This window comes from Arabidopsis thaliana, chromosome 4 (assembly GCF_000001735.4).
Source record: "Arabidopsis thaliana chromosome 4, partial sequence".
NCBI lineage: Eukaryota > Viridiplantae > Streptophyta > Magnoliopsida > Brassicales > Brassicaceae > Arabidopsis > Arabidopsis thaliana.
In genome coordinates, this window is record NC_003075.7 from 18,132,012 (window position 1) to 18,154,361 (window position 22,350).

At 39.1% G+C, this 22,350-nt stretch overlaps 9 protein-coding genes and 1 long non-coding RNA gene across 17 annotated transcripts; 4 read left to right on the forward strand and 6 right to left on the reverse strand.

Moving 5' to 3' along the window:
- Positions 1 to 289: 289 nt before the first annotated feature.
- Positions 290 to 1,852, reverse strand: AT4G38870 (F-box and associated interaction domains-containing protein; the record flags this gene model as incomplete). Its single annotated transcript, NM_120047.2, has 1 exon — positions 290 to 1,852. The coding sequence occupies one exon, from the start codon at positions 1,850 to 1,852 to the stop codon at positions 572 to 574; it is 1,281 nt and encodes a 426-aa protein (NP_195598.1). The 3' UTR covers positions 290 to 571.
- A 252-nt stretch (positions 1,853 to 2,104) lies between these two features.
- On the forward strand, positions 2,105 to 3,703 carry ASE3 (GLN phosphoribosyl pyrophosphate amidotransferase 3; the record flags this gene model as incomplete). Its single annotated transcript, NM_120048.1, has 1 exon — positions 2,105 to 3,703. The coding sequence occupies one exon, from the start codon at positions 2,105 to 2,107 to the stop codon at positions 3,701 to 3,703; it is 1,599 nt and encodes a 532-aa protein (NP_195599.1).
- An 81-nt stretch (positions 3,704 to 3,784) lies between these two features.
- Positions 3,785 to 7,255, reverse strand: AT4G38890 (FMN-linked oxidoreductases superfamily protein). The gene is made up of 10 exons (NM_120049.4): positions 6,811 to 7,255; positions 6,553 to 6,663; positions 6,169 to 6,396; positions 5,775 to 6,021; positions 5,313 to 5,578; positions 4,946 to 5,218; positions 4,545 to 4,826; positions 4,346 to 4,466; positions 4,081 to 4,250; positions 3,785 to 3,996 (listed from the first exon to the last, which is right to left on the reverse strand). The coding sequence occupies exons 1-10, from the start codon at positions 7,087 to 7,089 to the stop codon at positions 3,898 to 3,900; spliced, it is 2,076 nt and encodes a 691-aa protein (NP_195600.2). The 5' UTR covers positions 7,090 to 7,255; the 3' UTR covers positions 3,785 to 3,897.
- Positions 7,226 to 10,060, reverse strand: AT4G38900 (Basic-leucine zipper (bZIP) transcription factor family protein). Of its 3 annotated transcripts, none has more exons than NM_179189.4 (5): positions 9,709 to 10,060; positions 8,311 to 9,598; positions 8,099 to 8,231; positions 7,930 to 8,014; positions 7,264 to 7,779 (listed from the first exon to the last, which is right to left on the reverse strand). In NM_179189.4, the coding sequence occupies exons 2-5, from the start codon at positions 9,507 to 9,509 to the stop codon at positions 7,553 to 7,555; spliced, it is 1,644 nt and encodes a 547-aa protein (NP_849520.1). In that variant the 5' UTR covers positions 9,510 to 9,598; positions 9,709 to 10,060; the 3' UTR covers positions 7,264 to 7,552. The 3 variants fall into 3 exon arrangements, with proteins under 3 accessions (NP_001031810.1, NP_849520.1, NP_195601.1); NM_120050.4 differs by having other exon boundaries at positions 7,284 to 7,779; positions 8,099 to 8,249; positions 9,709 to 9,939; NM_001036733.4 differs by having other exon boundaries at positions 7,226 to 7,779; positions 8,311 to 9,715.
- A 1,985-nt stretch (positions 10,061 to 12,045) lies between these two features.
- Positions 12,046 to 13,150, reverse strand: AT4G38905 (uncharacterized protein). The gene is made up of 2 exons (NM_001342511.1): positions 12,518 to 13,150; positions 12,046 to 12,352 (listed from the first exon to the last, which is right to left on the reverse strand). Exons 1-2 carry the CDS (start codon positions 13,042 to 13,044, stop codon positions 12,169 to 12,171), a joined length of 711 nt encoding a protein of 236 aa, NP_001327972.1. The 5' UTR covers positions 13,045 to 13,150; the 3' UTR covers positions 12,046 to 12,168.
- A 26-nt stretch (positions 13,151 to 13,176) lies between these two features.
- On the reverse strand, positions 13,177 to 15,069 carry BPC5 (basic pentacysteine 5). Of its 2 annotated transcripts, none has more exons than NM_120051.6 (3): positions 14,788 to 15,069; positions 14,350 to 14,432; positions 13,177 to 14,252 (listed from the first exon to the last, which is right to left on the reverse strand). In NM_120051.6, the coding sequence occupies exon 3, from the start codon at positions 14,241 to 14,243 to the stop codon at positions 13,467 to 13,469; it is 777 nt and encodes a 258-aa protein (NP_195602.5). In that variant the 5' UTR covers positions 14,244 to 14,252; positions 14,350 to 14,432; positions 14,788 to 15,069; the 3' UTR covers positions 13,177 to 13,466. The 2 variants fall into 2 exon arrangements, with proteins under 2 accessions (NP_195602.5, NP_001190957.1); NM_001204028.2 differs by having other exon boundaries at positions 13,340 to 14,249; positions 14,788 to 14,880.
- Positions 15,016 to 17,304, forward strand: VHA-C3 (vacuolar-type H[+]-ATPase C3). Of its 2 annotated transcripts, none has more exons than NM_120052.3 (3): positions 15,016 to 15,394; positions 16,087 to 16,372; positions 16,710 to 17,304. In NM_120052.3, exons 1-3 carry the CDS (start codon positions 15,319 to 15,321, stop codon positions 16,840 to 16,842), a joined length of 495 nt encoding a protein of 164 aa, NP_195603.1. In that variant the 5' UTR covers positions 15,016 to 15,318; the 3' UTR covers positions 16,843 to 17,304. The 2 variants fall into 2 exon arrangements, with proteins under 2 accessions (NP_195603.1, NP_001329869.1); NM_001342512.1 differs by having other exon boundaries at positions 15,200 to 15,917; positions 16,710 to 17,256.
- Positions 17,305 to 17,521: 217 nt separating this feature from the next.
- Positions 17,522 to 19,782, forward strand: AT4G38930 (Ubiquitin fusion degradation UFD1 family protein; the record flags this gene model as incomplete). 4 transcript variants are annotated; one of them, NM_120053.3, is made up of 10 exons in its annotated part: positions 17,522 to 17,576; positions 17,861 to 17,898; positions 17,982 to 18,059; positions 18,184 to 18,208; positions 18,309 to 18,341; positions 18,433 to 18,554; positions 18,637 to 18,767; positions 18,882 to 19,090; positions 19,178 to 19,416; positions 19,510 to 19,782. In NM_120053.3, the coding sequence occupies exons 2-10, from the start codon at positions 17,896 to 17,898 to the stop codon at positions 19,603 to 19,605; spliced, it is 936 nt and encodes a 311-aa protein (NP_568048.1). In that variant the 5' UTR covers positions 17,522 to 17,576; positions 17,861 to 17,895. The 4 variants fall into 4 exon arrangements, with proteins under 4 accessions (NP_568048.1, NP_974709.1, NP_001328898.1 ...); NM_202980.3 differs by having other exon boundaries at positions 18,882 to 19,102; positions 19,510 to 19,765; NM_001342513.1 differs by having other exon boundaries at positions 17,522 to 17,760; positions 18,882 to 19,102; positions 19,510 to 19,605.
- Positions 19,783 to 19,815: 33 nt separating this feature from the next.
- Positions 19,816 to 20,586, reverse strand: AT4G38932. Its single transcript, NR_142410.1, has one exon. It is a non-coding gene; the product is annotated as an other RNA (long non-coding RNA).
- Positions 20,587 to 20,680: 94 nt separating this feature from the next.
- AT4G38940 (Galactose oxidase/kelch repeat superfamily protein) lies at positions 20,681 to 22,121 on the forward strand. The gene has a single exon (NM_120054.3). The coding sequence runs from the start codon at positions 20,837 to 20,839 to the stop codon at positions 21,947 to 21,949; it is 1,113 nt and encodes a 370-aa protein (NP_195605.1). The 5' UTR covers positions 20,681 to 20,836; the 3' UTR covers positions 21,950 to 22,121.
- The last annotated feature ends 229 nt before the right edge of the window (positions 22,122 to 22,350 follow it).

Consider the following 22,350-nt stretch of genomic DNA (forward strand, 5'->3'; position numbering starts at 1 on the left):
CAAACTATGAATGAAGGGACGAGGAGAAGAAAAAGCCAAAGAGGTTTGGATCTCAATTGGATGAGTACATTACAAAAAGAAGAATCTTTAACATATTGTCCCTTTCCGTACGATTTAACTATATCCAGGAAAATTCTTGGAAGGTGCATTAGTCATTTGTCATTAAGTGCTATACGGATACAATTTCTCTAAATCTAAAAGAAATACTAGAAGAAAAGATACCTTACTAACATAATTCTTTTTTTGCAAATGCAACTTTTATTTGATTCGAACAACAAAACCTTGTACTCTTTTTTAGTCTCATCAAATGGTATACATATACATTCATACTTCAACTACATATATAGTCTAAGTAATTCCTCTGGATTGTTCTCTAAATAGTTTATGAGGAAAGTGTTTGATCCGAAAACGAAATATAAAGTATAGACGATGATTGATGACATAAACAATCTAGATCATGCAAAACTTTTCAAGTAAACCAGATAGAGTTCAACTAAACTGAAGAACAAAAGACCTGTTCCAAGGAGAATGAGATGGAGAACTGAATGATTTGAAGAGCCGGAAACTGACCTCATAGAAACATGAGATTCTCAACCTGAGTAGAGGAAACTGAGTCTGCATTACATGGTAGATAGTTCTCTGTCCATCCTTCTTTTACAAATTTTCTCACTTTATTTTCCTTCAGATCACAATAAATAGCACTAGATAGTGATGAATGCGCATAAGATGGTGTGAAAATAATCTCACATGTGTCAGCGTCAGTTGTACGGAACTTTTGAAGCTTAAGAATACGCGAGTTTGTTGATGAGGCAGCTAGATTAGGCAATGCAAAAGTCTTCTTCGACCATTCCCCATTAGAAGCATCTTCCAGAATCCACAAACCAATAATACCACTCGTTTTCTTTTCATAGAAGATGACAGCCAGTTTTCCCTCATATTTTGCCAACTTTGAAAAACTACGAAAGTTGCAAGGTACTTTGATAAGATCAAATTTTTCAGACCTAACATCAAAACTCATGATTGCAGACTCATTTAGTTTTGTGCCAATAAAAGCTCGATAATACAAAACACCGTTGATGCAAAGTTCTTCACTTACAGGAGAGTGAGGAGGAATAATATCATGAATCATCCTCCATGATGAATCCCGAGTTCCCAATGTCAAAACCTGTATCTCCTCAGCTAAACCGCGTCTATTCCTAAGCATAGGCATGCCTCTCGTAATGCACACCACTTTATAATTACCGTCAAGGGGATCATAGCCTATGTATTGGTTTATGGCTCTCCTCCCTGCTTTGATCTTGGGCAAGGTAATTGATCGTCTAGTGCAGGGGTTATATATGACGAGGCTAGAAGGTGGTCCATAGCATATCAAACCGTGGACGGAAGGAGAAATGGTCATGCGTTGTTGAGTGTAGCAAGTCACATGGTAAGTGATTGAAGAAGCAGAAGATGATGATGATGATGATGATATCTCGCGTGTACTTTTAAGGTGAACGGATGAGAAGATTGAACCCAAAGATTGTGCTCTGAATACAAATACAAGACTTTTGGGTCTTTTCAAGGACTCATTGAGGAACAATTTCATGAAATACGGATCACGGATTATAGAAGCCCATAGCTTAGATACACAAAGGAATCTGATTAGAGGTTTGAGAGACAATTTTTTAAGAATCTCCATAATCAGATCAACTGGAAGCAACTCTGAGTTTACACTTACCTTTGTAAACTTCTTTCTCTGTGTTTCCATGGTGGAGGGCGTGAAAGATGACGATCGATCTCCCTCTGGCAGCCACCTTTGCGTTTGCCGTCTAGCACAAAACTTTTGTTTAGGTGAAAACCCTAAAGTCTTCATCAATGCAATTGCAATTAATATCGTTTCATCATTCCATATTAGTAAATAATTTTTATAGGTAATTAATTGTTGACAAAAATATATAAATAATTAAGAGTTGTTGACAAAACTTTATCCAAATTTAGCTTAATATTATCGTTCCCACAAAAAAAAAAGAAGACTTTATCTAATGTTTCCTTTATATTCACCCTAAGCCTCCCAAAACCTGTCGACTTTAATTAAACTAATTAAGCTATTGCTTGGAGTTCGTTAATGGCCTTCTCTGTAGAAGAAATCTCGTCTATTCTCCCTAACAGTTTATCCGCAAACCCTAGGAATGTTTCTCAAAATACTATTTCCCCTTCCTTTTTCAAGCCCTCCCTTAAACCGTACGCTTCCAAAACCCTAATCTCATTGTCATGTAGACGCTCACTTTCCCCTGTTTTCTCGGCGGGAACATATGTCACTAACGTTGACGAAGATGACAAGCTTCACGAAGAATGCGGAGTTGTCGGAATCCATGGAGACCCTGAAGCTTCCCGTCTCTCTTACTTGGCTCTACACGCACTGCAACACCGTGGCCAAGAAGGAGCAGGAATTGTAGCCGCTAATCAAAACGGTCTCGAATCAATCACAGGGGTCGGATTAGTCTCAGATGTGTTCACCGAGTCAAAACTAAACAATCTTCCTGGCGACATAGCGATAGGGCATGTCCGGTACTCAACTTCCGGAGCCTCTATGCTCAAGAATGTTCAGCCTTTCATCGCTAGCTGCAAGCTAGGATCACTCGCAGTAGCTCACAATGGTAATTTCGTGAATTACAAGCAACTGAAGACAAAGCTCGAGGAGATGGGTTCAATCTTCATCACAAGTTCTGATACCGAGCTCGTTCTTCACCTGATCGCCAAATCTAAGGCTAAGACGTTTCTTTTGAGGGTCATTGATGCTTGTGAGAAGCTTAGAGGTGCTTACTCGATGGTTTTCGTCTTTGAAGACAAGCTTATTGCTGTTCGTGACCCTTTTGGGTTTAGACCACTTGTGATGGGCAGAAGAAGCAACGGAGCAGTTGTTTTTGCCTCCGAGACTTGTGCTCTGGACCTGATTGATGCGACTTATGAACGTGAAGTGTGTCCCGGTGAGATTGTGGTCGTGGATAGAAACCATGGAGACAGTTCAATGTTCATGATCTCTCACCCTGAACAGAAACAGTGCGTTTTTGAGCATGGTTACTTCTCACAGCCCAACTCAATTGTCTTTGGCCGTTCTGTGTATGAAACACGCCGCATGTACGGCGAGATCCTAGCCACCGTGGCACCTGTCGATTGTGATGTTGTCATTGCAGTGCCAGACTCGGGGACAGTGGCTGCTCTTGGATATGCAGCCAAAGCTGGAGTGCCGTTCCAGATTGGTCTTCTGAGATCACACTATGCTAAACGTACGTTTATAGAGCCGACTCAGGAAATCCGTGATTTTGCAGTGAAGGTGAAGCTATCTCCTGTTCGAGCAGTCCTTGAAGGGAAGCGGGTGGTAGTAGTGGACGACTCTATTGTCCGCGGTACCACGAGTTTGAAGATAGTTCGGATGCTTAGAGATGCCGGAGCAAAGGAGGTTCATATGAGAATCGCATTGCCGCCGATGATTGCATCGTGTTACTATGGAGTGGACACCCCGAGGAGCCAAGAGTTGATCTCTAGTAAGATGAGCGTTGAGGCGATCCAGAAGCATATTAATTGTGATTCTTTGGCGTTTCTACCATTAGATAGCTTGAAAGGAGTCTATGGACCAGTCGAGTCACACAGGTATTGCTATGCCTGCTTTACTGGGAAGTACCCTGTGACCAAAACAGAGTCTGAGGAGGCCGACGCTTCATGAAAATACCTCTACTCTCTTCTTTGCTTTACTTTTTAAGTTTTGAGAAGCATAGTTTTTAATTAGTTGATGCATTGCTTCATATTTTCAAAGAAATCATCGCATTGTCTTTTATTTAATCAGTCAAAAAATATTACAGAATGACGTTTCAGACATGTTTTAAAATGAGATTTGATATTACAGAAAATGTGGTTGAATCAGCCGTTTTCAGCTCTGTCATATGCGTTGGATTTGTGCTTGGGGGCAAATGTGAAGCCCTCCGGAACCTTTCCAAGCAGCATTTCCGATATCCGCACCTGCAAATAGTAACATTATAGCAAACTTAAGCTTATATAGTCCAAAGTAAGGTGGAATGAAGGAGAAGGATATAACAAACGCACCCAGTCACCCGCAGATTCAGACATCATGAGTGTCTCGAGATCATCACGACCAAAGTATGAAGGCGGACGCCAGTTGATTTGCTGCGGGATCACATCAAGCAAACCGACAGGTATGTACCTAAATGTGTAGCTTAGCCACTCCAGCAAGAAATGCCTAGTTGTCTCAACTCCTGTTGAAAAGGTTAAGAAAAGGCAGAACTTTAGCCACGAGAGAAAGAGCAAACCAAAAAAACATAAATTCAATTTCATGCTGCGTGTTTTTTACCTTTCGTGTCGGATCCCCAATGTTGAAGACCAAAACGTACGAAGTCCTTCATGATGTTAAGTCTTTCTCCAGAGGTAATGTCCCAATGCCGTTGCTCTTTAATTTCAGTAAAGATCCAAGGCTGCACAAGTCAAAAGTCCATTGAGGCTATAAAATGATTTGCTAGGAAAATGCTGATATTTTTTGGTCATACACACACCTTGATCAGTGCTCCACGAGCAATCATGCAGCTAGACAACTCAGGACAGTCAGACTTGTGTTTGTTCCAGTCTAAATATGAGTACACATCTCCATTTCCTATAACCTGTAGGTTAGTAGTAGCGTTTTTGGTACACTGGTATATATAGTCCCAATCTGCAGACTTGCTATAACGTTGCTGTCTTGACCGCCCATGAATAGTCACTGCAGTGGCTCCCCAGTTTCCGATATCTGCAATTAAAGAATCTATCCGGTTCTTACCCTCAAAGAATGCTGTTCGTACCTGGCACCAAAAAGGACCGGAGAAGTAAAGACTGGTTATAATACCAACACATTTGCATCCAATTATGATGCAGTTTCATATGGAAGGCGATTTAGTTACAGATTTGCTTAGGCAGTTACCTTGATAGTGATAGGTGTTTCAACAATGGAAGAAGAGACTTCCACGATGTTCTTCATCCGTAATGGTTTGTTGAGAAGAGCTGAACCAGCACTTTTGTTGACAACCATATCTATCGGGCAACCCATGTTGATATCTATGAAATCAACAGTGCATTCTCGGTCTATAAGTTCAACTACGCGCGACACCGTGTCAGGATAAGAACCGCAAATCTGAACACCAAACAGATCTTCCGATGAATGTCGTCTAAGCAGAGCCCATTCAGAAGCTTGGCCCTATAACAAATCATTTTGCAGGTTTTCACATTATGACAAAGAAAAGGTTTAATCATTCTTGCAGCATAGCTGTGAGTGTAATTAGTGGCCTAACCTGCAAAAGATTTGTGCACATAGCCATCTCACCACAAGTCACATCTGCTCCCAACACTTTACAAAGTCTTCGGAAGGGAAGATTGCCCACGGTTGTTAAGGGTGCAAGGTACAACTTATCCCTAAAATCAATTAGCTTTTTCTTTTCTCGAGGGTGCAACTTTAGACTACTATCAGTTTCAACAATTTTGATGCTATCCTCATCTTCTACGTTAGCTTTTGAAGTAGGATACCCATTCTTTTTCGTTTCCTCTTCCAATTTCACGCCTGTATCAATACAATTAACTGGAACATTAGGATATTTTCTTGCCTCACACCCTTCTTACGTCAACTTTTTCTCTTTAATACATAGCTAAGAGATATAGCTACACACAGTAATTATAAGTATTCAAACCATGCAACTATCTGAGATTATCTAGCAAAAGTTAATTGGCATTTGGAAATGTAGAAAAGTAAGTCTAACCATCATAAACTCCACCAACATCTCCAGTTTTAGAATTCTTTTGGTCCTCAGATTTTGCCTTTTTCATGGGACGAACTTCCTCAGTTTCTAATGGTCCAGGAATATCAACATCTTGTATCATTTCTGATGTATGCTCAGAACTGACAGCTGAGTCAACCGCTACTTCAGTTGCTTGAGTGCCGTTCATACCATTTTGAGTTTTTTCTGCGGTAATTTCCTCGGCAGCATTGCTTTTTTTGGCATGTCCCTAGAAATTTTATGAAAATAAAAAGAAAAACCAGTCAGGTCTCATGGTAAGAGATATGGGAATGAAGCAGTATATGACAAGCCAGAGAACTAGGAAACAAACAAAAATCATGAAAACAAAAACAAAATAACACTCTGTAAGACATACCAACAGACCGAGGGACTTAAGTTTCGCATCTGCGTTTGTAAAAGTCATCTTATTTTTCCACAGAAGCCTCTGTGTCTCTTTGTTAAAAAAGTTCATCTCTGATTTTTCCTTGTCATCTGAATTACCAGTAATATCTCTGTGACTGCCTAAGAATCTACATGATAAACCATATGCACACTTCATTCCAGAGGCCACAAATGGGCATTGCCCCTCTATATCATCTGCCTTCTGCATTTACAACAGAAAAAAAATATTGTCAGTTAACTTCTTTCTCAATATCATCCAAACTAGTTCCAATCAATACCACAAAATTATACTATATTCAATACACCCAATTCATGAACCAAATAAGCAACAGTAAAATGCAAAAAAGTGAGTGAGTACCTGAGCCTTGAAAGCCTCAATATCATGATTAAACCGGCACTTGTCTTTATACTGACATGAATCAACGTCTTCTGTTCTCGCAACCTGCGGACAGAGATTGATCGTAGATTGCTGCAAGAAGAAAGAGCATAAATTAATCCCTCCTGTTCTAAACTCTCTCTCATATCCAATGGTTTCAGTTGCCAAAAAAACTAGTTCTTAAAACATAGATAGATTCGAAGCTATACATACAAGCACCGATGTGATTCGAATCAATACCTCGCGGCGTTCCCGTTTCAGTTGTCGTTTAGATTTCTTCTCCTGAACCAAACCCGATTGAGGCGCCCTAACATCGGCGGCATCATTTTGCTTCACGGAACGGCTTGGAGGAGGAGGACAAAGGAACTCCTTCTTAATAGGAGCCATTGATCGTTCTATAAGCTCTTCCGAAGTCGCTTCATACACAGAGAACTGTTTCGTCGATTGAACCGGTAACGCAGCCTTTGCATCTCCTTCAACACTAGTATCCACCGCGTGCTCCGCTATTACATCTGACATAGCGGTCAAGCTCCGTCGTCACGAAAATGAAGTGAGTGATAGTGTTTGTTAGGGTTTTAGATATTATTCACAGAGAGAGACGAAGAAGGCAACAATGTTTTGGGATGCTGTTTAATGGGCCAAAAACCGGCCCATAATGTTAAAATAAACAAACCAACAAAAAGAGACAGAATCCAAGACTAAATTAAAAACTAAAAACAAAACAAACAGAGAATCTTTTTGTCTGAAGCTCAATCAATCCCATTACATATAACTTGTGTTCATAGTTCATACCTATATCTACTATAAATTGAATTTTTTCTTTCTAAGATAACAACATATTGTAAAATTAAATTTCTTGGACTTATATGATATATATGTAAATTCAACTGACTCTGCACATAAATGAAATATAATGTTTGATTTGATATGTAACTTGTTGAAAAACTCCAACCCTTTGATCCACCGCAACAACTTCTCTGCTCTATTCATTTGATTCAGATTTTGTTGCCATGGTTCCATTCTGGTGGTTCTGCTGATGAGACTGTTGCTGCATCTGTTGTGGCTGCTGTCTTAACTGGCTGATGTTGAGTTGCTGGAACATCTCAGCGTTGAGTGATTGCATCTTTGATCTCTCTGATTCGTTCTGACTGCTCTCACCGATTGCCAGTTTCAGTCGCTGGACTTCTCCATTCAGTGCTTCGTTCAGAGCTGCAAAGCGGGGGAAAAAAATCGTCATTTCACATTCGTTAAGCGCAAAAATGGAGATTTTTTTAAAGCATATAGGATCTGGTTCCATTTTTTGTTAAAGTCATGTTAATAATATCGTAAATTTGATACAATGTGAAGAGAAATGTATACCATCGCGAAGACGCGCTTGTTGCTCCATTGCTTGAAGCCGGAACTTAAGCTCATTGTTCTGATTTGTCAACCCCATCATATCGCGCTGGATAATGCAGTAACTAAGATCGTTAGAACAAAACAAAAATTGACCAATCTAGGCGCTTTTATAACATTGTAAACAACGCACCTGCAAAAGTGTGAGCTGAGCAGACAATGTGGTAGCCTCGGTCTGAAGAGTCTGCACTTTGTGTTCCAATTCTACTATGTACCGCATCTTCCTCTCCTTTGACCGTGCTGCGGATTGACGGTTCGCTAAGATTCTGAAAAGAGGATCATTCCTTAAACATCAGAATATTTGATTATAAACCGGTAATGTTAGTCAAGATTCAATATTTGTACCTTTTGACACGTTTAGGGTCAGACATGGCCATCTCTGCTAGTTTATCATTTGCCATGATCTTCTTCATTTCCGCTGCAGTAAACTCACCGTTATTGAACTCGATGCTAAAAGCAGCACCCGAGTTCCCATCAACCGAATTGGTAGGGGAAACTTTCCTTGACATAGATCCAGGAGAAGGAGGCGGCTTTAGAGATTCATCACCAAAAGACAACTTCTCCATGAAACAACTGTCCACTGAAACACTCCTGTAATGTCTGGTGGTAGGAGCAATATCTCCTCCAGCCGCTCTTCTCTTCACGCTCTCTCTCTTTTCACCAGAAGAATTCATATTATTATTGGCACTCTCATTGACACTGCTGCTCTCTCCTTCCGTATCACTACCGTTAGTCTTGGTCCCGCTTGCTCTGCTGCTCTCCATATCATCCCTATTCTCATTACCGTTCTTGCTATCATCAGCTTCAGAGGAGTTCAACACATCAATGTTTTCAAGATTCATATATGCTGAGAAGAGATCATCCATAGCTTCTCTCTCTCCGACACCTTCCCTTTCGCAGCTCGATTCCTTCTTCACAAAAGGATTAGACTTTGACCAATCAGCACACTCCCCACCAGAAAAAGACCTCTCCAATGGTCTCGGAGGGATCAAAGGCATCGAATTAAACCCACTGGGGATATCACTGTTGGAGCGTCTATGAGACTTTCTCGGAGGTAAACTCTCACCGACTCTCAAGGAGCTAGAAGAGGTCGAATTACACCTCGTGAACGGCGATGGAGGCAACGAATGGTTGCTGTTAAACACGCCGGAATCTCTATCCTCCATTGAAACATCGTGATCTCGAAACGGAGAAGGGCTTAACGGAGGTAAGGAGTCAAAAGAGAAGAAAGAGTTGGGCTGTGACATTGACCGTGAATGATTAGCTCCTCCCGGGTTAAAATTATGCGAACCGGGTTGTCGGGTGGTCGGGATCTGAGAAAACGGAGAAGTCGGTGGGATTAAGTTGGGGTGCGACGGAGGAACACCGATTCGTTTGCCACTGTCACTGAAAGGCTTGGAGAATTGAGGAGCTGATGAGCGGATGAAATTAGGGTTTAAATCGAGCTGAGAAATGGGATTTTTGGGAATGGAAGAAGAAGTAGTGCCGAAAGATGAATGAAGTCTCTGGATCATATCACTGTTACACTTCTCTGTATCACCCATTTTAGATCGGATAATGCAGTTTCTAATTCTCACCACTCTCCAATAACTAGAGAAAACCCCTAAAAGATCAAGCTTTGTGTAGAACTAACCTATCATCAAAAAAGAATCAATGATGAGAAGAAAACAAGCATCAAAGTTTTCAAAAGAATTTGACAGAAAAATCAGAGCTTTGGAGAGTAAAATGCAAGTTGGTGGTTACCTCTAACTTCAACGCACTTGAATTAATCAATGGCGCAAATGGCGAGAACGTATTTTGAAGAATGACAAAATCTTTTTTTTTTTTTCTCTCTGTCTCTCAACGTTGAATTAAGAAACTTATCTAATCAATCTTCTTCTTCTCTCTCTCTCTATAGAAATTGGAGAATCACAGAGCCATTTTCTCTTTCTTTTCTTTTTTCCTCCGCAATTTTCTCTCCCCTTTGATTTTTTTTTTCTCGAGAGAGAATAGTAAAAAAAAACTCGATAGAGACGACGACTTTTTTTTTTCTTTTTTGACACGAGCAAGACAGTGTAAACTCTAAAGTAGTACTAGTAACAAAGAAAAACAAAAGACACGGATTTCATGAGAAGTAAGAGAAAAAGAAGAAATATAAAAACACCCAACAAGACGCGTGAATTTACCACAACCTCCCAAGATTTTCTATTTAATGCAATTCTATCCAAAACTTTATATAAATTTGGATTTGTTATTTTTTAGCCATTTATTTCAAATGTTTTTTTAAGTAAAAATCTGTGTATATTGAGTATCAAATACGAATTTAACATATATATTCCTCATTCATATGATTACATTGTATATATATACGGTTATTTTTTGGATAAAGATCTAAAACTTGTTTAGTTTCACAATATTACTGGTTTGACAAAATGAATTTTAGGAATAATATTCTTTGTCATCCGAAATGGAAGTTAAAACCATTTAGCGAAAATGTTTCTTTTTATTTTTGATGATTTGAATATGGATTTGAGATTCAATTCTATTCCGACCACAATTGACATTCTTGTCTAGACGAAAGATTCTGTCCTCCTTATGTTGTCATGTACAATGTAAAAAGCCATTCTTTGTATTTTCTTTAATTATGCCTCTCTTACTTATATATTTCTTTAAATAATATGTAATGGACCGCCATATTGAATGATTTGTTCCCGACTTATTTGTCTACACCAATAATTTCTTTGTTTACGAATTTTAGAGATCGTCTGTGTTGATCTCGTGCTTCATCGTTTATTTATGTAAGGACGATGACAGATAGGTTCGTTCATTTTGGTGATTAATCTATCAACCGTTTCAAGGCTTGGTGCAAAAATGTTCTAAACGGTGGTAACCAGAGTTTACAATCTTTGTAAACAATTTCTAAGATCTAGATTTCACCTATCAATATAATTATATACTTCATTTGCTTTTAATTAGATGAACCCCACCACACAACAAATATTGACTCTTTATAACCACCTCCCTCCATGTTTCTCGTAAATATCTACATATCATTATTTGATTCTACGATTATAGTATTTTACTAGGTGTTTAGTCGCACTACCCGCGGTTTGTTGCGTCAATTCTTTTTATTTTAATTTTTTAAAAGAAATCAAATTACAATGCACGTTTTAAGAAATTTTCTATTTTTGTAAAAAAATTCAGTTTCAAATATAGATTTGACATCAAAATAATCAAAGATAACCAATGATTTTCTTATTTAAATGAACTACTAGTATTTTTGTTCCTTAAGAAATTAATAGAAGACATAGAACAGCGTGTGAAAATGATAATTGAAAGTCGTAATTAAGGTGTTAAATCACGTGGATTAAGTCGTAGTCATATCATAAATGGTCGTGTTACAATTAATTAACAGGAACCGAATAACATCACTATACTGGAGTATTAACGAAACTATAATGCACGTTTTAAAAATCAAACCACGGTGGTTTAAGAAATAAAATTGTTTGATTGAGTAATTATGTAAAGTTTGTATGTGCAACGGATATGATCTACCGATCTAAACGTGGGCCAAACATATTAATCAGATTAATATAAGTGGGGGCAGTGTTCGTCTTGATCACGTTTGAATTAATTTCACAAACAATATTATGCCTGCATCACAAATTAAGAGTTTAGAGCAAATTTTTATTTTGGCTTTCGAGAAATTCATGTATTTTATTTGGTATACGTATCTTTATAATTCTCGGCAAATGCAAATGCTACAACATCCATAACCATGCACATCCAAAGTTTGGAATATTACATTCTCCTATAAAACGAATATACTCTTTGCCTCTTTGATAAGCAACTTTTGTTTTCTTCAGATTTGGCTTACGAAAAAAAACTTGAATAATCAAATATAATCCACCTAATATACTTTTCTGTAAATAAGTTCAACCCTAATATAAAGAAAAAAAAGTTTTTTAACAACAAATTTGGCCAAACGAATTTCTTTATTTACTTGAAGTTCGGAACTATATATGACTATATAAACACACAAAATATACCCATATGCCATAACAAAAGTAAATGTAACCAAAATCTCCTCTGAATTAGTAAAAAACATTAATAATTAAAATTGTAGGTTATTTTTTCTTAAAAAAAACAGTATTCGTCTCCTTAAATAAGAATAAGTCTAAGTGGACCCCACATACTTAGCTTATCTTCAATCTTAAAACCAAACTAAACTTGGCGACAATTCCGCCGATCATACCACGTGGTTTCTTGTACATCCGTTAGATGACAAATTTTCTTGCTTGTGGGACATGTTATATAATTTTCATTATTGGACTCACCATGACGTGGCAATTTCCAGGAATTAGAGAGAATCGAAGTTTGCTTATCTTGACATTTAGCAAAGCTTCGACTTTGACCAAAAAAAAAAAAGTAGAAAAACAAAACAAATTATTTCTTATTATAACGTAACAAATTATAAGCTTATAGTTGCGGCGGATAAAATAATCAGATCTAACAAGAAAGAACCGTTACTTGGAAGATGGAATGATCCATGGTAATTGAATGAAACACTCACCTAGTCCGACATGATCGCACTTGGCTATGCAATGGGAATGAAACTGTGCGTTTTAGCTTTGCCGTTTTGTTCTCAAATATCTTCTCCATGCACTTTTTCTGATCGGCCGAATTAACCACAATCGCCAAACTCTCACAATTGTTATCTTTAGTTTCTTTATTCCCACTCTTCTCGGCAGAACCGTCGACACACTGTTCTTCTTCCACCATGAAGCTAGCAACTTGCATTGAACCGTGGCTTGACGAGAAAATCATGACAATACCGAGACCTAGCCAGATGAGAATAGGAAGAATGATCAGGGACAAGGCGTAGTAGATGATCCATTGGAATCCGCTATGGTTCTTGCCGTTTAATGTCCATTCAAAAGCAAAAGCAATTCCGGAGAAAAATGTGGCAAAACTGCCTATAAAAAAGATTCTAACGATTCTCGGGTTAGGAACGTCGAAAAATGTCTTGATGTGGTTAAGCCAACGCTTTGGTGGTTGCGGTGGTGGACTAGTGTTGGTGGTCTTTAGCTTTTGGTCCATGCTTTTTTTTCTTTTCTTTAAGTGGAACTTTGAGAGTAAGCTTGAGATGAAGAGACTACATAAGTCGTTGAAGCTTGACTCTAATATAAGGAGATTATTAAATTTTTTTCCTTTTTATTTGTTGAAGTTGTTCAAATTCTTGCGATTTAATGGGTGAGATTTCGAATTTTGAAATTACAATAATACAAAGTAGATGATAATGTAACTATTTACATAAAACAACAAAACCAAGTCAAAACAGTACTACTAGATATTTGCCTTTTAACGGAACTATCGACAGTAAAAACAATAACGAGCCTAACTTCATCTTTCATTCGACTTTTGATCCTAATTGTTAAATCTAAAGCGACAAAAAAAAAATCAAAAGGGATGACGAGAGAGCAATACTTGATATATAGTGGCTACTGGCTCATAAATCTTGGTTACTTGATAGTGATGTAGCGGTTGGTGCCGTGCCTAGCCCAATAGTTCTTGAGATCAACCGGAGAGGAAAGCTCATGCCCTTCACCAGCTAAACGACTAAGTAACCTGGAGAAGACACTTCCACTCATTTTCCTGCCGCCAACTCGGGAATGCCGCTTGTTTGGCATCTGCGGGAGCGGATACTCAGACAAAGTGGTTGTGCAGCAAGATGATTGCCAGCCGCCATTGCCCCACTTATAACACTGACGAGCAGTCCCGGTGCAAGTGCACATGGGCACTGGCATTGTCATCTCATCGAACGTGACTAGGACATCGTTACTGTCCCAATCCTTTCTGCTTTTCTTTCCGGGAGAAGCAACTGGACGGTTCAGATCCTCGCCCATTTTCTTTCCCTGCTTGCTCTCTTTCTTCCTTTTGGTCGGTCTCGTGTTGGCTGCTTCAGGTGGAATAGTTGATATAGGGGAAGGATTAGGTAAGTGGCTTTCTTCAGTTATAAACCTTTGGGAACCACCGCGCTTGGCACACGACAAAATGTAGTTAAGATTGTTTTCACGGTATCGAAGAGCATTTAACGCACTTTCTGTCTCCATGATAGCATTATCTCTTTCAGAGAGAGCTTTGTCCCGCTGCTCAAGTGCTTCATCACGAGAGGCTAATGCTTCCTTAGTTGCTGCAACCGCTTCGTTTCTTTCCTTGACAGCTGCGTCCCTCTCAGCAAGGATGGAGATGATCTTCTTATTCATCACCAATGCATTATGTTGCTCCTTTTTCGGCATCACATTCTACTGCACACACACACAGTTTGTACTTAGGTTTCATTCAAAGTAACGAAAACATGTTTTTTTGTTTTAGTGATCTGCTTCTTCAAGTGTTTTTGCTTACCACAGATTGTGTTCCTTTGTAGTAATCGGGCTTGTAGCGCCCATTTTCATACTGCCCACCACTCTCCATCCTCTTACTTTCAACTGCAATGGAGAAATTGATATCAAACATTGTGAAACTAGGCTGACGAGTAACTAAAAACAGAAATACTCCAAATCATAAGCAGTTCCATAACATACATTTAACCCAAATAAATCGAGAAATCGTATCATATCCCACAAGTCAGCGTAATACCATCCAAACCAAACGATGAAGAAAACAATGGAGCAAGTAAGATACGCGGGAACATATATAGAGTTCGAATTTCAAGTTAAAGCAACGACGAGAGAGCTCCCAGAAGAACCAAAATTCGAAGAAAATGAAAATTGTAGAGAGAAAAACTTGGCATGCTGAAATTAACAGATAGGTCAAGAACACGATTAACGATCGAAGACTTACGGATTTCAACGAGCCTTCAGGAGAAACAAGCAACGGAAATCGAGAAAGATCTGAGGATACTTGGAAATGGTGTCTGTGTAATGTGGCAAGAAGTGGAAGACGAGCCAGGTACTCTCGGTTCAATTTACTAATATACCCTTGTCTTAAAACTGCTAAACGAGAGCAAGCAAGAAGGTTATTATTGTCTATCCATCTTACTCGTAAAAATGCAAAGACGTTTCTGTTTCAATCTCTCCAAATATAAGCCAAACAGGATATGATTTTGGTTCTGGTGGATCATTCTAGTGGGCCGTATGATGGGCCTAAGAATAAGGCAACTAATCTGGGTCGAATACGGGTAGACCCGGGTTGAGATCCCGACGTGTGCGCTTCGCTGTTGTAGTAGTAGTATATCTCATCATCAATCAGGCTTTTGAGCCTCGGAAACTCAATCCTTGTATATTCAACGGAGAGAGATCTGCGAGAGAAAGAGAGATCAGATTCCGGTGTTCCAAGGAAGCACATATTTTAAGATCCAGAATCGCCTGAGAGATGTCTACCTTCAGTGGCGATGAGACCGCTCCTTTCTTCGGCTTCCTTGGCGCTGCCGCTGCGCTCGTCTTCTCATGTATATCCATCTATACTCTCTTATAATCTCCATCTTCTTCTTTTCTCTTTGGTTCTGAATTGTTCACTGATCTTGTGTGTGTTTGTTGTTCTCATGATCTCCCTCAAAGTTGCTTTTGTGCTTTAGATCGGCCCTGAGAAGTTCACCGATCTGTGTGTTGCTCATGATTTTTCTTAGAAATTTCTCTCTAGATTTGTTTAGGCTAAGCGATATCACTGAACTATTATATGTCTCTCCTTTTCGAAAATTCTAGTTTATTATCTTTAGTCAGTGGATCAAATTCTTATGGAACTGCTCTACGCTGGTTTTAAATCCTTTTTCTTTGTCTTTTCTCCATTGGTGATGTAGTCTAGGCTGATCTTCTAGAAACTAAGACTTTTTGGCTTAGATCTGTATGTGTTGAATTTCTTGGTGTCCCCGACAAAAAAAAAAGAATTTCTTGGTGTCCTGTTCTTTGTCCAACATATCGAAATTACCTAGGGAAATTTGCTGGAGTTGCCAGGTTTTGTGATTGCTGTGACTGGTACTAATTGCATAAGTACAGATTTACCGTTGTTACCATCAAAATTGCTGAGTTGCTTTCATCTATGTCAATTATGCTTTTTCTTCATATCGAAGGCATGTTGATTACTTGTGTAAACCATAGTTAGATTGTGACCTTAAAGAGTGTGTATCTTTGTGTTATTAACAAGGTATGGGAGCTGCGTACGGGACAGCAAAGAGTGGTGTGGGAGTGGCATCTATGGGTGTGATGAGGCCGGAGTTGGTGATGAAGTCTATTGTCCCAGTTGTTATGGCTGGTGTGTTGGGTATCTATGGTTTGATTATTGCTGTTATCATCAGTACCGGGATTAACCCCAAGGCTAAATCCTACTACCTCTTCGACGGATATGCTCATCTCTCTTCTGGTCTTGCTTGTGGGCTAGCTGGTCTTTCAGCTGGAATGGCCATAGGTATCGTTGGCGATGCTGGTGTCAGGTACGATCCTCTGTGTCCTTCTTTGCAGATTCACTCTTATAGCCTAATTTGCTAAAAGACTCAATTTTATACAAGTATATCTCCCTTATGAATCAGAATATCATGAGTTTAGTGTCACAATTCAACTTGATGAAAATTTGGTAGGGAATATGTGCAATTCACTGACTGTTGAATCTATAATGGAAGAAATATCAGTTCATTACATGCTTCTGTGAGATGTCTTGTGCCATGGCGTATTTCTCTAGGATGAAATATAATGGAAGAAATATCAATTCAATTGTGAGTGTCTATCCCCTGTTATATCATTTTGATACGCAAATTTGTGGTTTGATGACAGGGCCAATGCTCAACAGCCAAAGCTTTTCGTTGGTATGATTCTTATCCTCATTTTCGCTGAAGCTCTTGCTCTATACGGTCTCATCGTCGGGATCATTTTGTCCTCCCGAGCTGGTCAGTCCAGAGCCGAATGAGAAAAGAGTGCGGTTCTTGAAGTCCGCATGATTCTTTCTTCCCCTTTTCACCGGTCTCTTCATAGAGCCGGGATCTTCTTATATTGTTTGTCAGGTTAGTAGAGAGACACAGTGGTTTTGTTCCTTGTGGCATGTCTTCTCGAAACAAAAACCACACATCATCATCAAAAGCGTTGTTCCGTTTTCACCCTTCTGTTATGTTTGTAATGAGACCGTTGCGGATTCTTCTGTTCCCAGTAAGATAACTGTGGGAGACACCCTATTTATATCGTTTATCATTTTCCTAATAAAATTCCAGAAAAACTCGATTTGATCTTGTTTATGAAACTTTTTTGAATATTTTTCTGTTTTGTTTTTGGGTTTTATCGTGTATATATATATATATATATATTTGTCGACCAGTTTAATTTCGTTAAAATGAACAGAGCCCATTGGGCTGTACAGATGATGAAAGAAGCCCAAACTCCTATCGTATATATATATTTTGAACATGTGGATGTGTCTGTTAACTATCATTTTTAACATGCGTCTGGTTAACTACAAAGTTTCTCATTCCTTATCGCACACATTTGTCGTTAATAATTCAAAGCCCAAAGCCGAATTAGAACTTAAGCCCAAGCCCATATTAATGTAAGACGCCGTATACGGTATATAAAGAAGGAGATAGACGTGAAGACGATACGACTTACCTTGCGGGAATCACGCGACCAATTGATTCTTCTTCTCACAAGCAGGTACTCTCTCTCTCTATCTCTGTTTTCTCCGATTGTCAATTCTCGCGAGAAGGAAGCTTCCAATTCTAGGTTTCCGTTTTGGTTCGCGCTTTAAGCCCAATTATGGTCGGATTTGTACGTTTGGGTGTCACCATGGTAGATTCGTTTCGTTAGAATTGTGGAGTACTCGTTTAGGAATCGAAAGGTTGGGTTTTGTGCGTTTCGACGCGAGTTGTAGATGATCTTGCCTATACGTCTGCTTACTTGTGCTAAATGACTATTAATTTGGTCTTCCTTTTTGACAGTTGGCGTTAACTCTTGTTTATCTACCAGTTGAAAGATGGTAACTTTTCTCTTAAATCAGTAATTTCAATCTATCTAGTAACTGTTCTTCCATCTCATGTGTTAGTGTCCCTGCAATTGCAGTTTTACGATGGATACGCTTATCATGGAACTACCTTTGAGCAGACTTACCGGTGTTATCCCTCATCCTTTATTGATAAGGTTTGATTTCAAAGTTCCTTACTTATTATTTTATATGCTTATATATGTAAAATTGGAGAACTTGTGCAATGTTTACAACCCCAATTCTAACATCTCTTTTCTTTTTTCTTTTTTCTTTTCATAGCCTCAAATTGAAAGTGGTGACAAGAGTAAGTCTTTAATCTTACAAATAATGTGTCTTTCCAAGTTTATGTTACTCTTTATAATGCTCAAGTTTTGTAATTTGATTTCTTTGATATCTATTTTCAGTTATAATGCCACCATCAGCCCTTGATCGTCTAGGTACATTTTCTTCCTTTGCTTAATGATTCCAGCTTCTTTTTCGGATTTCATTTGATTATCCAGAGCCACTTACATCCATCACTGTTTACAGCTTCTTTGCAGATTGATTATCCAATGCTCTTTGAACTTCGTAATGCTTCAACAGATAGTTTTTCTCACTGCGGAGTCCTTGAGTTCATCGCAGAAGAAGGCGTGATTTACATTCCCTACTGGGTAACAAACAGTAGCTTGTTTTTATCACCAATACAAGATACTCGATATCTTGTGACTTAAAATCGATTGTTTGCTTTTGCAGATGATGCAGAATTTGCTGTTGCAAGAAGGAGACATGGTGAGAGTTAGAAATGTCACTCTTCCAAAGGGAACCTACGTGAAACTGCAACCCCACACAACAGACTTTCTCGATATAGCTAACCCGAAAGCCATGTAATTCCGACTTACTCCTCCCCCTCTTGTATTTTTGTCTCCATCTAGACTTTGAATTCTTTGCGAATACCGTACTCTGTGTATATTGAACCGGTTCCTGTGTTTCTGCTGCAGCTTGGAGACCGCATTGAGGAACTATTCATGTCTAACGGTCGGAGATAGCATTATGGTCCCATACAACAATAAGAAATACTTCATAGACATAGTGGAGGCAAAGCCTTCTAATGGTATTAGCATCATTGAAACTGATTGCGAGGTTGATTTCGCACCTCCCCTTGATTACAAGGAACCCGAACGACCTGTAGCACCTGCTCCAGCCAAAGGTGAAGCAAAAGGTGATTTGTATGAATTGGACATGAAATTAGCTCCAAGCTGTTAGATTCTAATGTGGTCTTCTTTTTTTGATACAGCTAAGGAGGTTGATGTGGCTGAAGCAGAACCAAAGTTTAACCCTTTCACGGGTTCGGGAAGACGTTTGGATGGACGACCTTTATCCTATGAACCGCAACCTGGTGCTGCTAACAGTAACGGCCAATCACATCCTGTTGCAAGTAGTAGTAGTAGTGGGTCAGAGAAGGCTACGCAACAAAATCGAGGGAAACTTGTGTTCGGTTCAAATGTAGAGCGGTCTACTAAAGAGACAACAAAGGTAAATAACTTGTTTAAAAGTAGTATGTGCAAAAAATGGTATCAGAGATAAGAGATGGAGTAGAAATATAATGTTGATCTATCTGTAACTTAGGTTGGAGCTGGGAAAGATAGAAAGCAAGAGGAAGAGGCTGAGAAGGAAGCCAAGTTCCAAGCTTTTAGTGGTAAAAAATATTCATTGAGGGGTTGAACCAACCAATGTGTGGAACCAATCTCTCGTCTTATTTATGATTTTACTCTTGTGCTTATGTATTATCTATGGAATTAAACGTTTAAAGGAAGAAAAAAAACACAAATAAATTCAAGAAAAAAAGAAGAAGATGATGTATGTGATTCATCATCATTAATTTTAGAGTGGGATTTATTTAGCCATTTATGTTTTTTTTTTTTTTTTTTTTTTGTCGGCCAAATTTCATATTGGATATTAAAACCCAATAAAGGGTGTTACAGATGCTGATGAAAGGCCCAATCCCTCACCATTTACAACTTTGATTAAAATTTAAAGCACAGCTTAACCCACCCAATTCTAAAGATAAGGCTAAGACAAAAAAAGTGCCACGTTGCCAACACGTGTCCAACGTGAGATGAAGAGATGTTGAAACTGACGTTGCCGGCTGATCCACGATCCACCTCTGCTCCGTCGGTCGGGCTTAATCAAATCAACACCAAGAGCTTCTTCCACATAATTCGCCGGATTCCATCAGCTGAAGATTCCATGCCACCACCTTGAAATAAATTCAGAGATCTCTCAATCTAGTCTTCAAAGGAAAGCTTCACCTAATACCTATCTTGTAGGTCCCTTCAATGGACGGTGAAGATATTACTCCCTTATAAAGGAAAAGATGAGTTTGGTGAAAGCAGAATTCTTCTGAAGAAGAAAGCAAACCGAATTGATCTTGTAAACATGTGGAAAAAGAAAAACTAAAACACAAACAAAAAATCCGATCTAATCGGAAAGATAAACCGGACAACGCCGGAAGCTTTATCCGTTAAAACGAAAATTTATTTGTAGATCTGATTTAGATTAGAAACTATAAACAAAGTAGAAAGTTTCTCTCTCTCAAAGATACATGATAGAGAAGAGAGAGAAACTAATATTTAGCCATTTATGTTTAAGAATGCATGTTGTTTGTTGTCTGTGCCAAATTTTGAAAACGGTGCGATGTTTACTTAATGAAGAGAAGCCGGTACCGAACCGAACCGAACCGAGCCGTCGTCTTTGATTGGTTAAAAGAAATTCTTGAAAATTTACAACCGCCTCTCTTTTCTGAAACGGAAGAAGGATCTCAGGAGTTTCTGATTTCTCTTTTAATAAATACCAAAAGTCAAAATCGGATCTTCGTGTATATAATTGTTCATTTCCTTGAAAACGGTTACAGAATTAGGGTTTTGTTTCTTCTCTCTCGCCGATTGATCTTGAAATGTCTTCCCCAATTATAATTAGGGCACCGAAGAAGCAACCGCCGGAGCCGCCATGTCTGATTTCGTTACTCCCCGAAGAAATCGTCGTCGATATCGTAGCCCGTGTCCCTAGATGCTATTACCCTACTCTCTCCCAAGTTTCAAGGCGTTTCCGATCACTCGTCGCTTCTCCGGAGATTTACAAGAGACGATCCTTCTTCGGATGCACAGAACAATGTCTCTACATCGCAATCTCCAAAGATCAAACCTCTGATATCCATTGGTTTACTCTGTGCCGGAAACCTAACGGACAACAATTCTCCGGCACCACCGCCTCTGATCATCGCCTGGTACATATCCCCACTCTCCCTCCTATGCCTATGCATGGAAGCTATGTTGGCATTGGTTCGAACATCTTTGTGATGGGTGGATTTTGCAATTGGAAGATCACATCGAGTGTTTCGCTCATCGATTGTCGAACTCACACTGCTCAGACTCTCCCTAACATGCCCAAGGCCGTTGCTTTTCCCGTCACAGAGCTCATTGATCGGAAGATTTATGTAATCGGAGGATCAGATACGCTCTCGCCGATGAAATCTCCGTCAAGAATTATGATGGTGTATGATACAGATACCGAAATGTGGCAACTTCGGGCGAGGCCAGATTGGGAGGCAGGGAAAAAATGGTTTAGCAGTGTGGTTATAGGAGGTAAGATTTACATGAGGACTTATCACAATAGCTTTGTTTGCGATCCGAATGATACAAGTTGCGATAGAGATGAGGTTTTGCATTCTAAGGAGTGGTGGAGTGCGTGTGTGATAGATGATGTCTTGTATTACTATGATGTTCGTGAGAATTGTTTGAGAGCTTATGATCCAAAGCAGAGAGCTTGGGGAGTCGTTAAAGGTTTTGAAGGATTGTTGCCTGTGGCTTGTAAGTGGTCCAAAACTGTGAGTTACACCGGTGGGAAATTGGTTCTGTTCTTGCAGAAAACAGAGAAAACAGAGATTTGGTGTGCGGAAATCGCAGTGGAAAGACGCGAGGGTGGAGAGATTTGGGGTAAAGTGGAGTGGTGTAATGTTGTGCTTAGTGGGAATTTTCACATAATGGATTGTGTAGCTGTTGTGCTCTGATCTTGTGTTGTAATAGACTTGTGTCCCCTGCTTGTTCTTGTGTGTTTTACTAGCTTATGAATGTTCTTCCCTGGAATCTTCTTTTTATTAGCGTATGTTTGTATGGTATACTGTTGTTGTGTTTGGTGGGGGAAATCTTACTTACATTTGTTAATAGAGTCCCTCTCCTGCTGCTGCTTCTGTCTTCTCTTGTGATTCAAAACTTAGAGATAGATAAGAGTCTCAAATTGACAGAATCGTATCCAGCATAGCAGGTTGGAGTAAACAACTACACTTCATGTATAATCTAGGAAGAATAACAAATGCATATATTTTTGTACTGTAAGGAATATTTTGGTGATTGCTCAAAGATTTATATTTCTTTACTGTGAGACCAACTATCGTTGTTTTCTTCAATAACA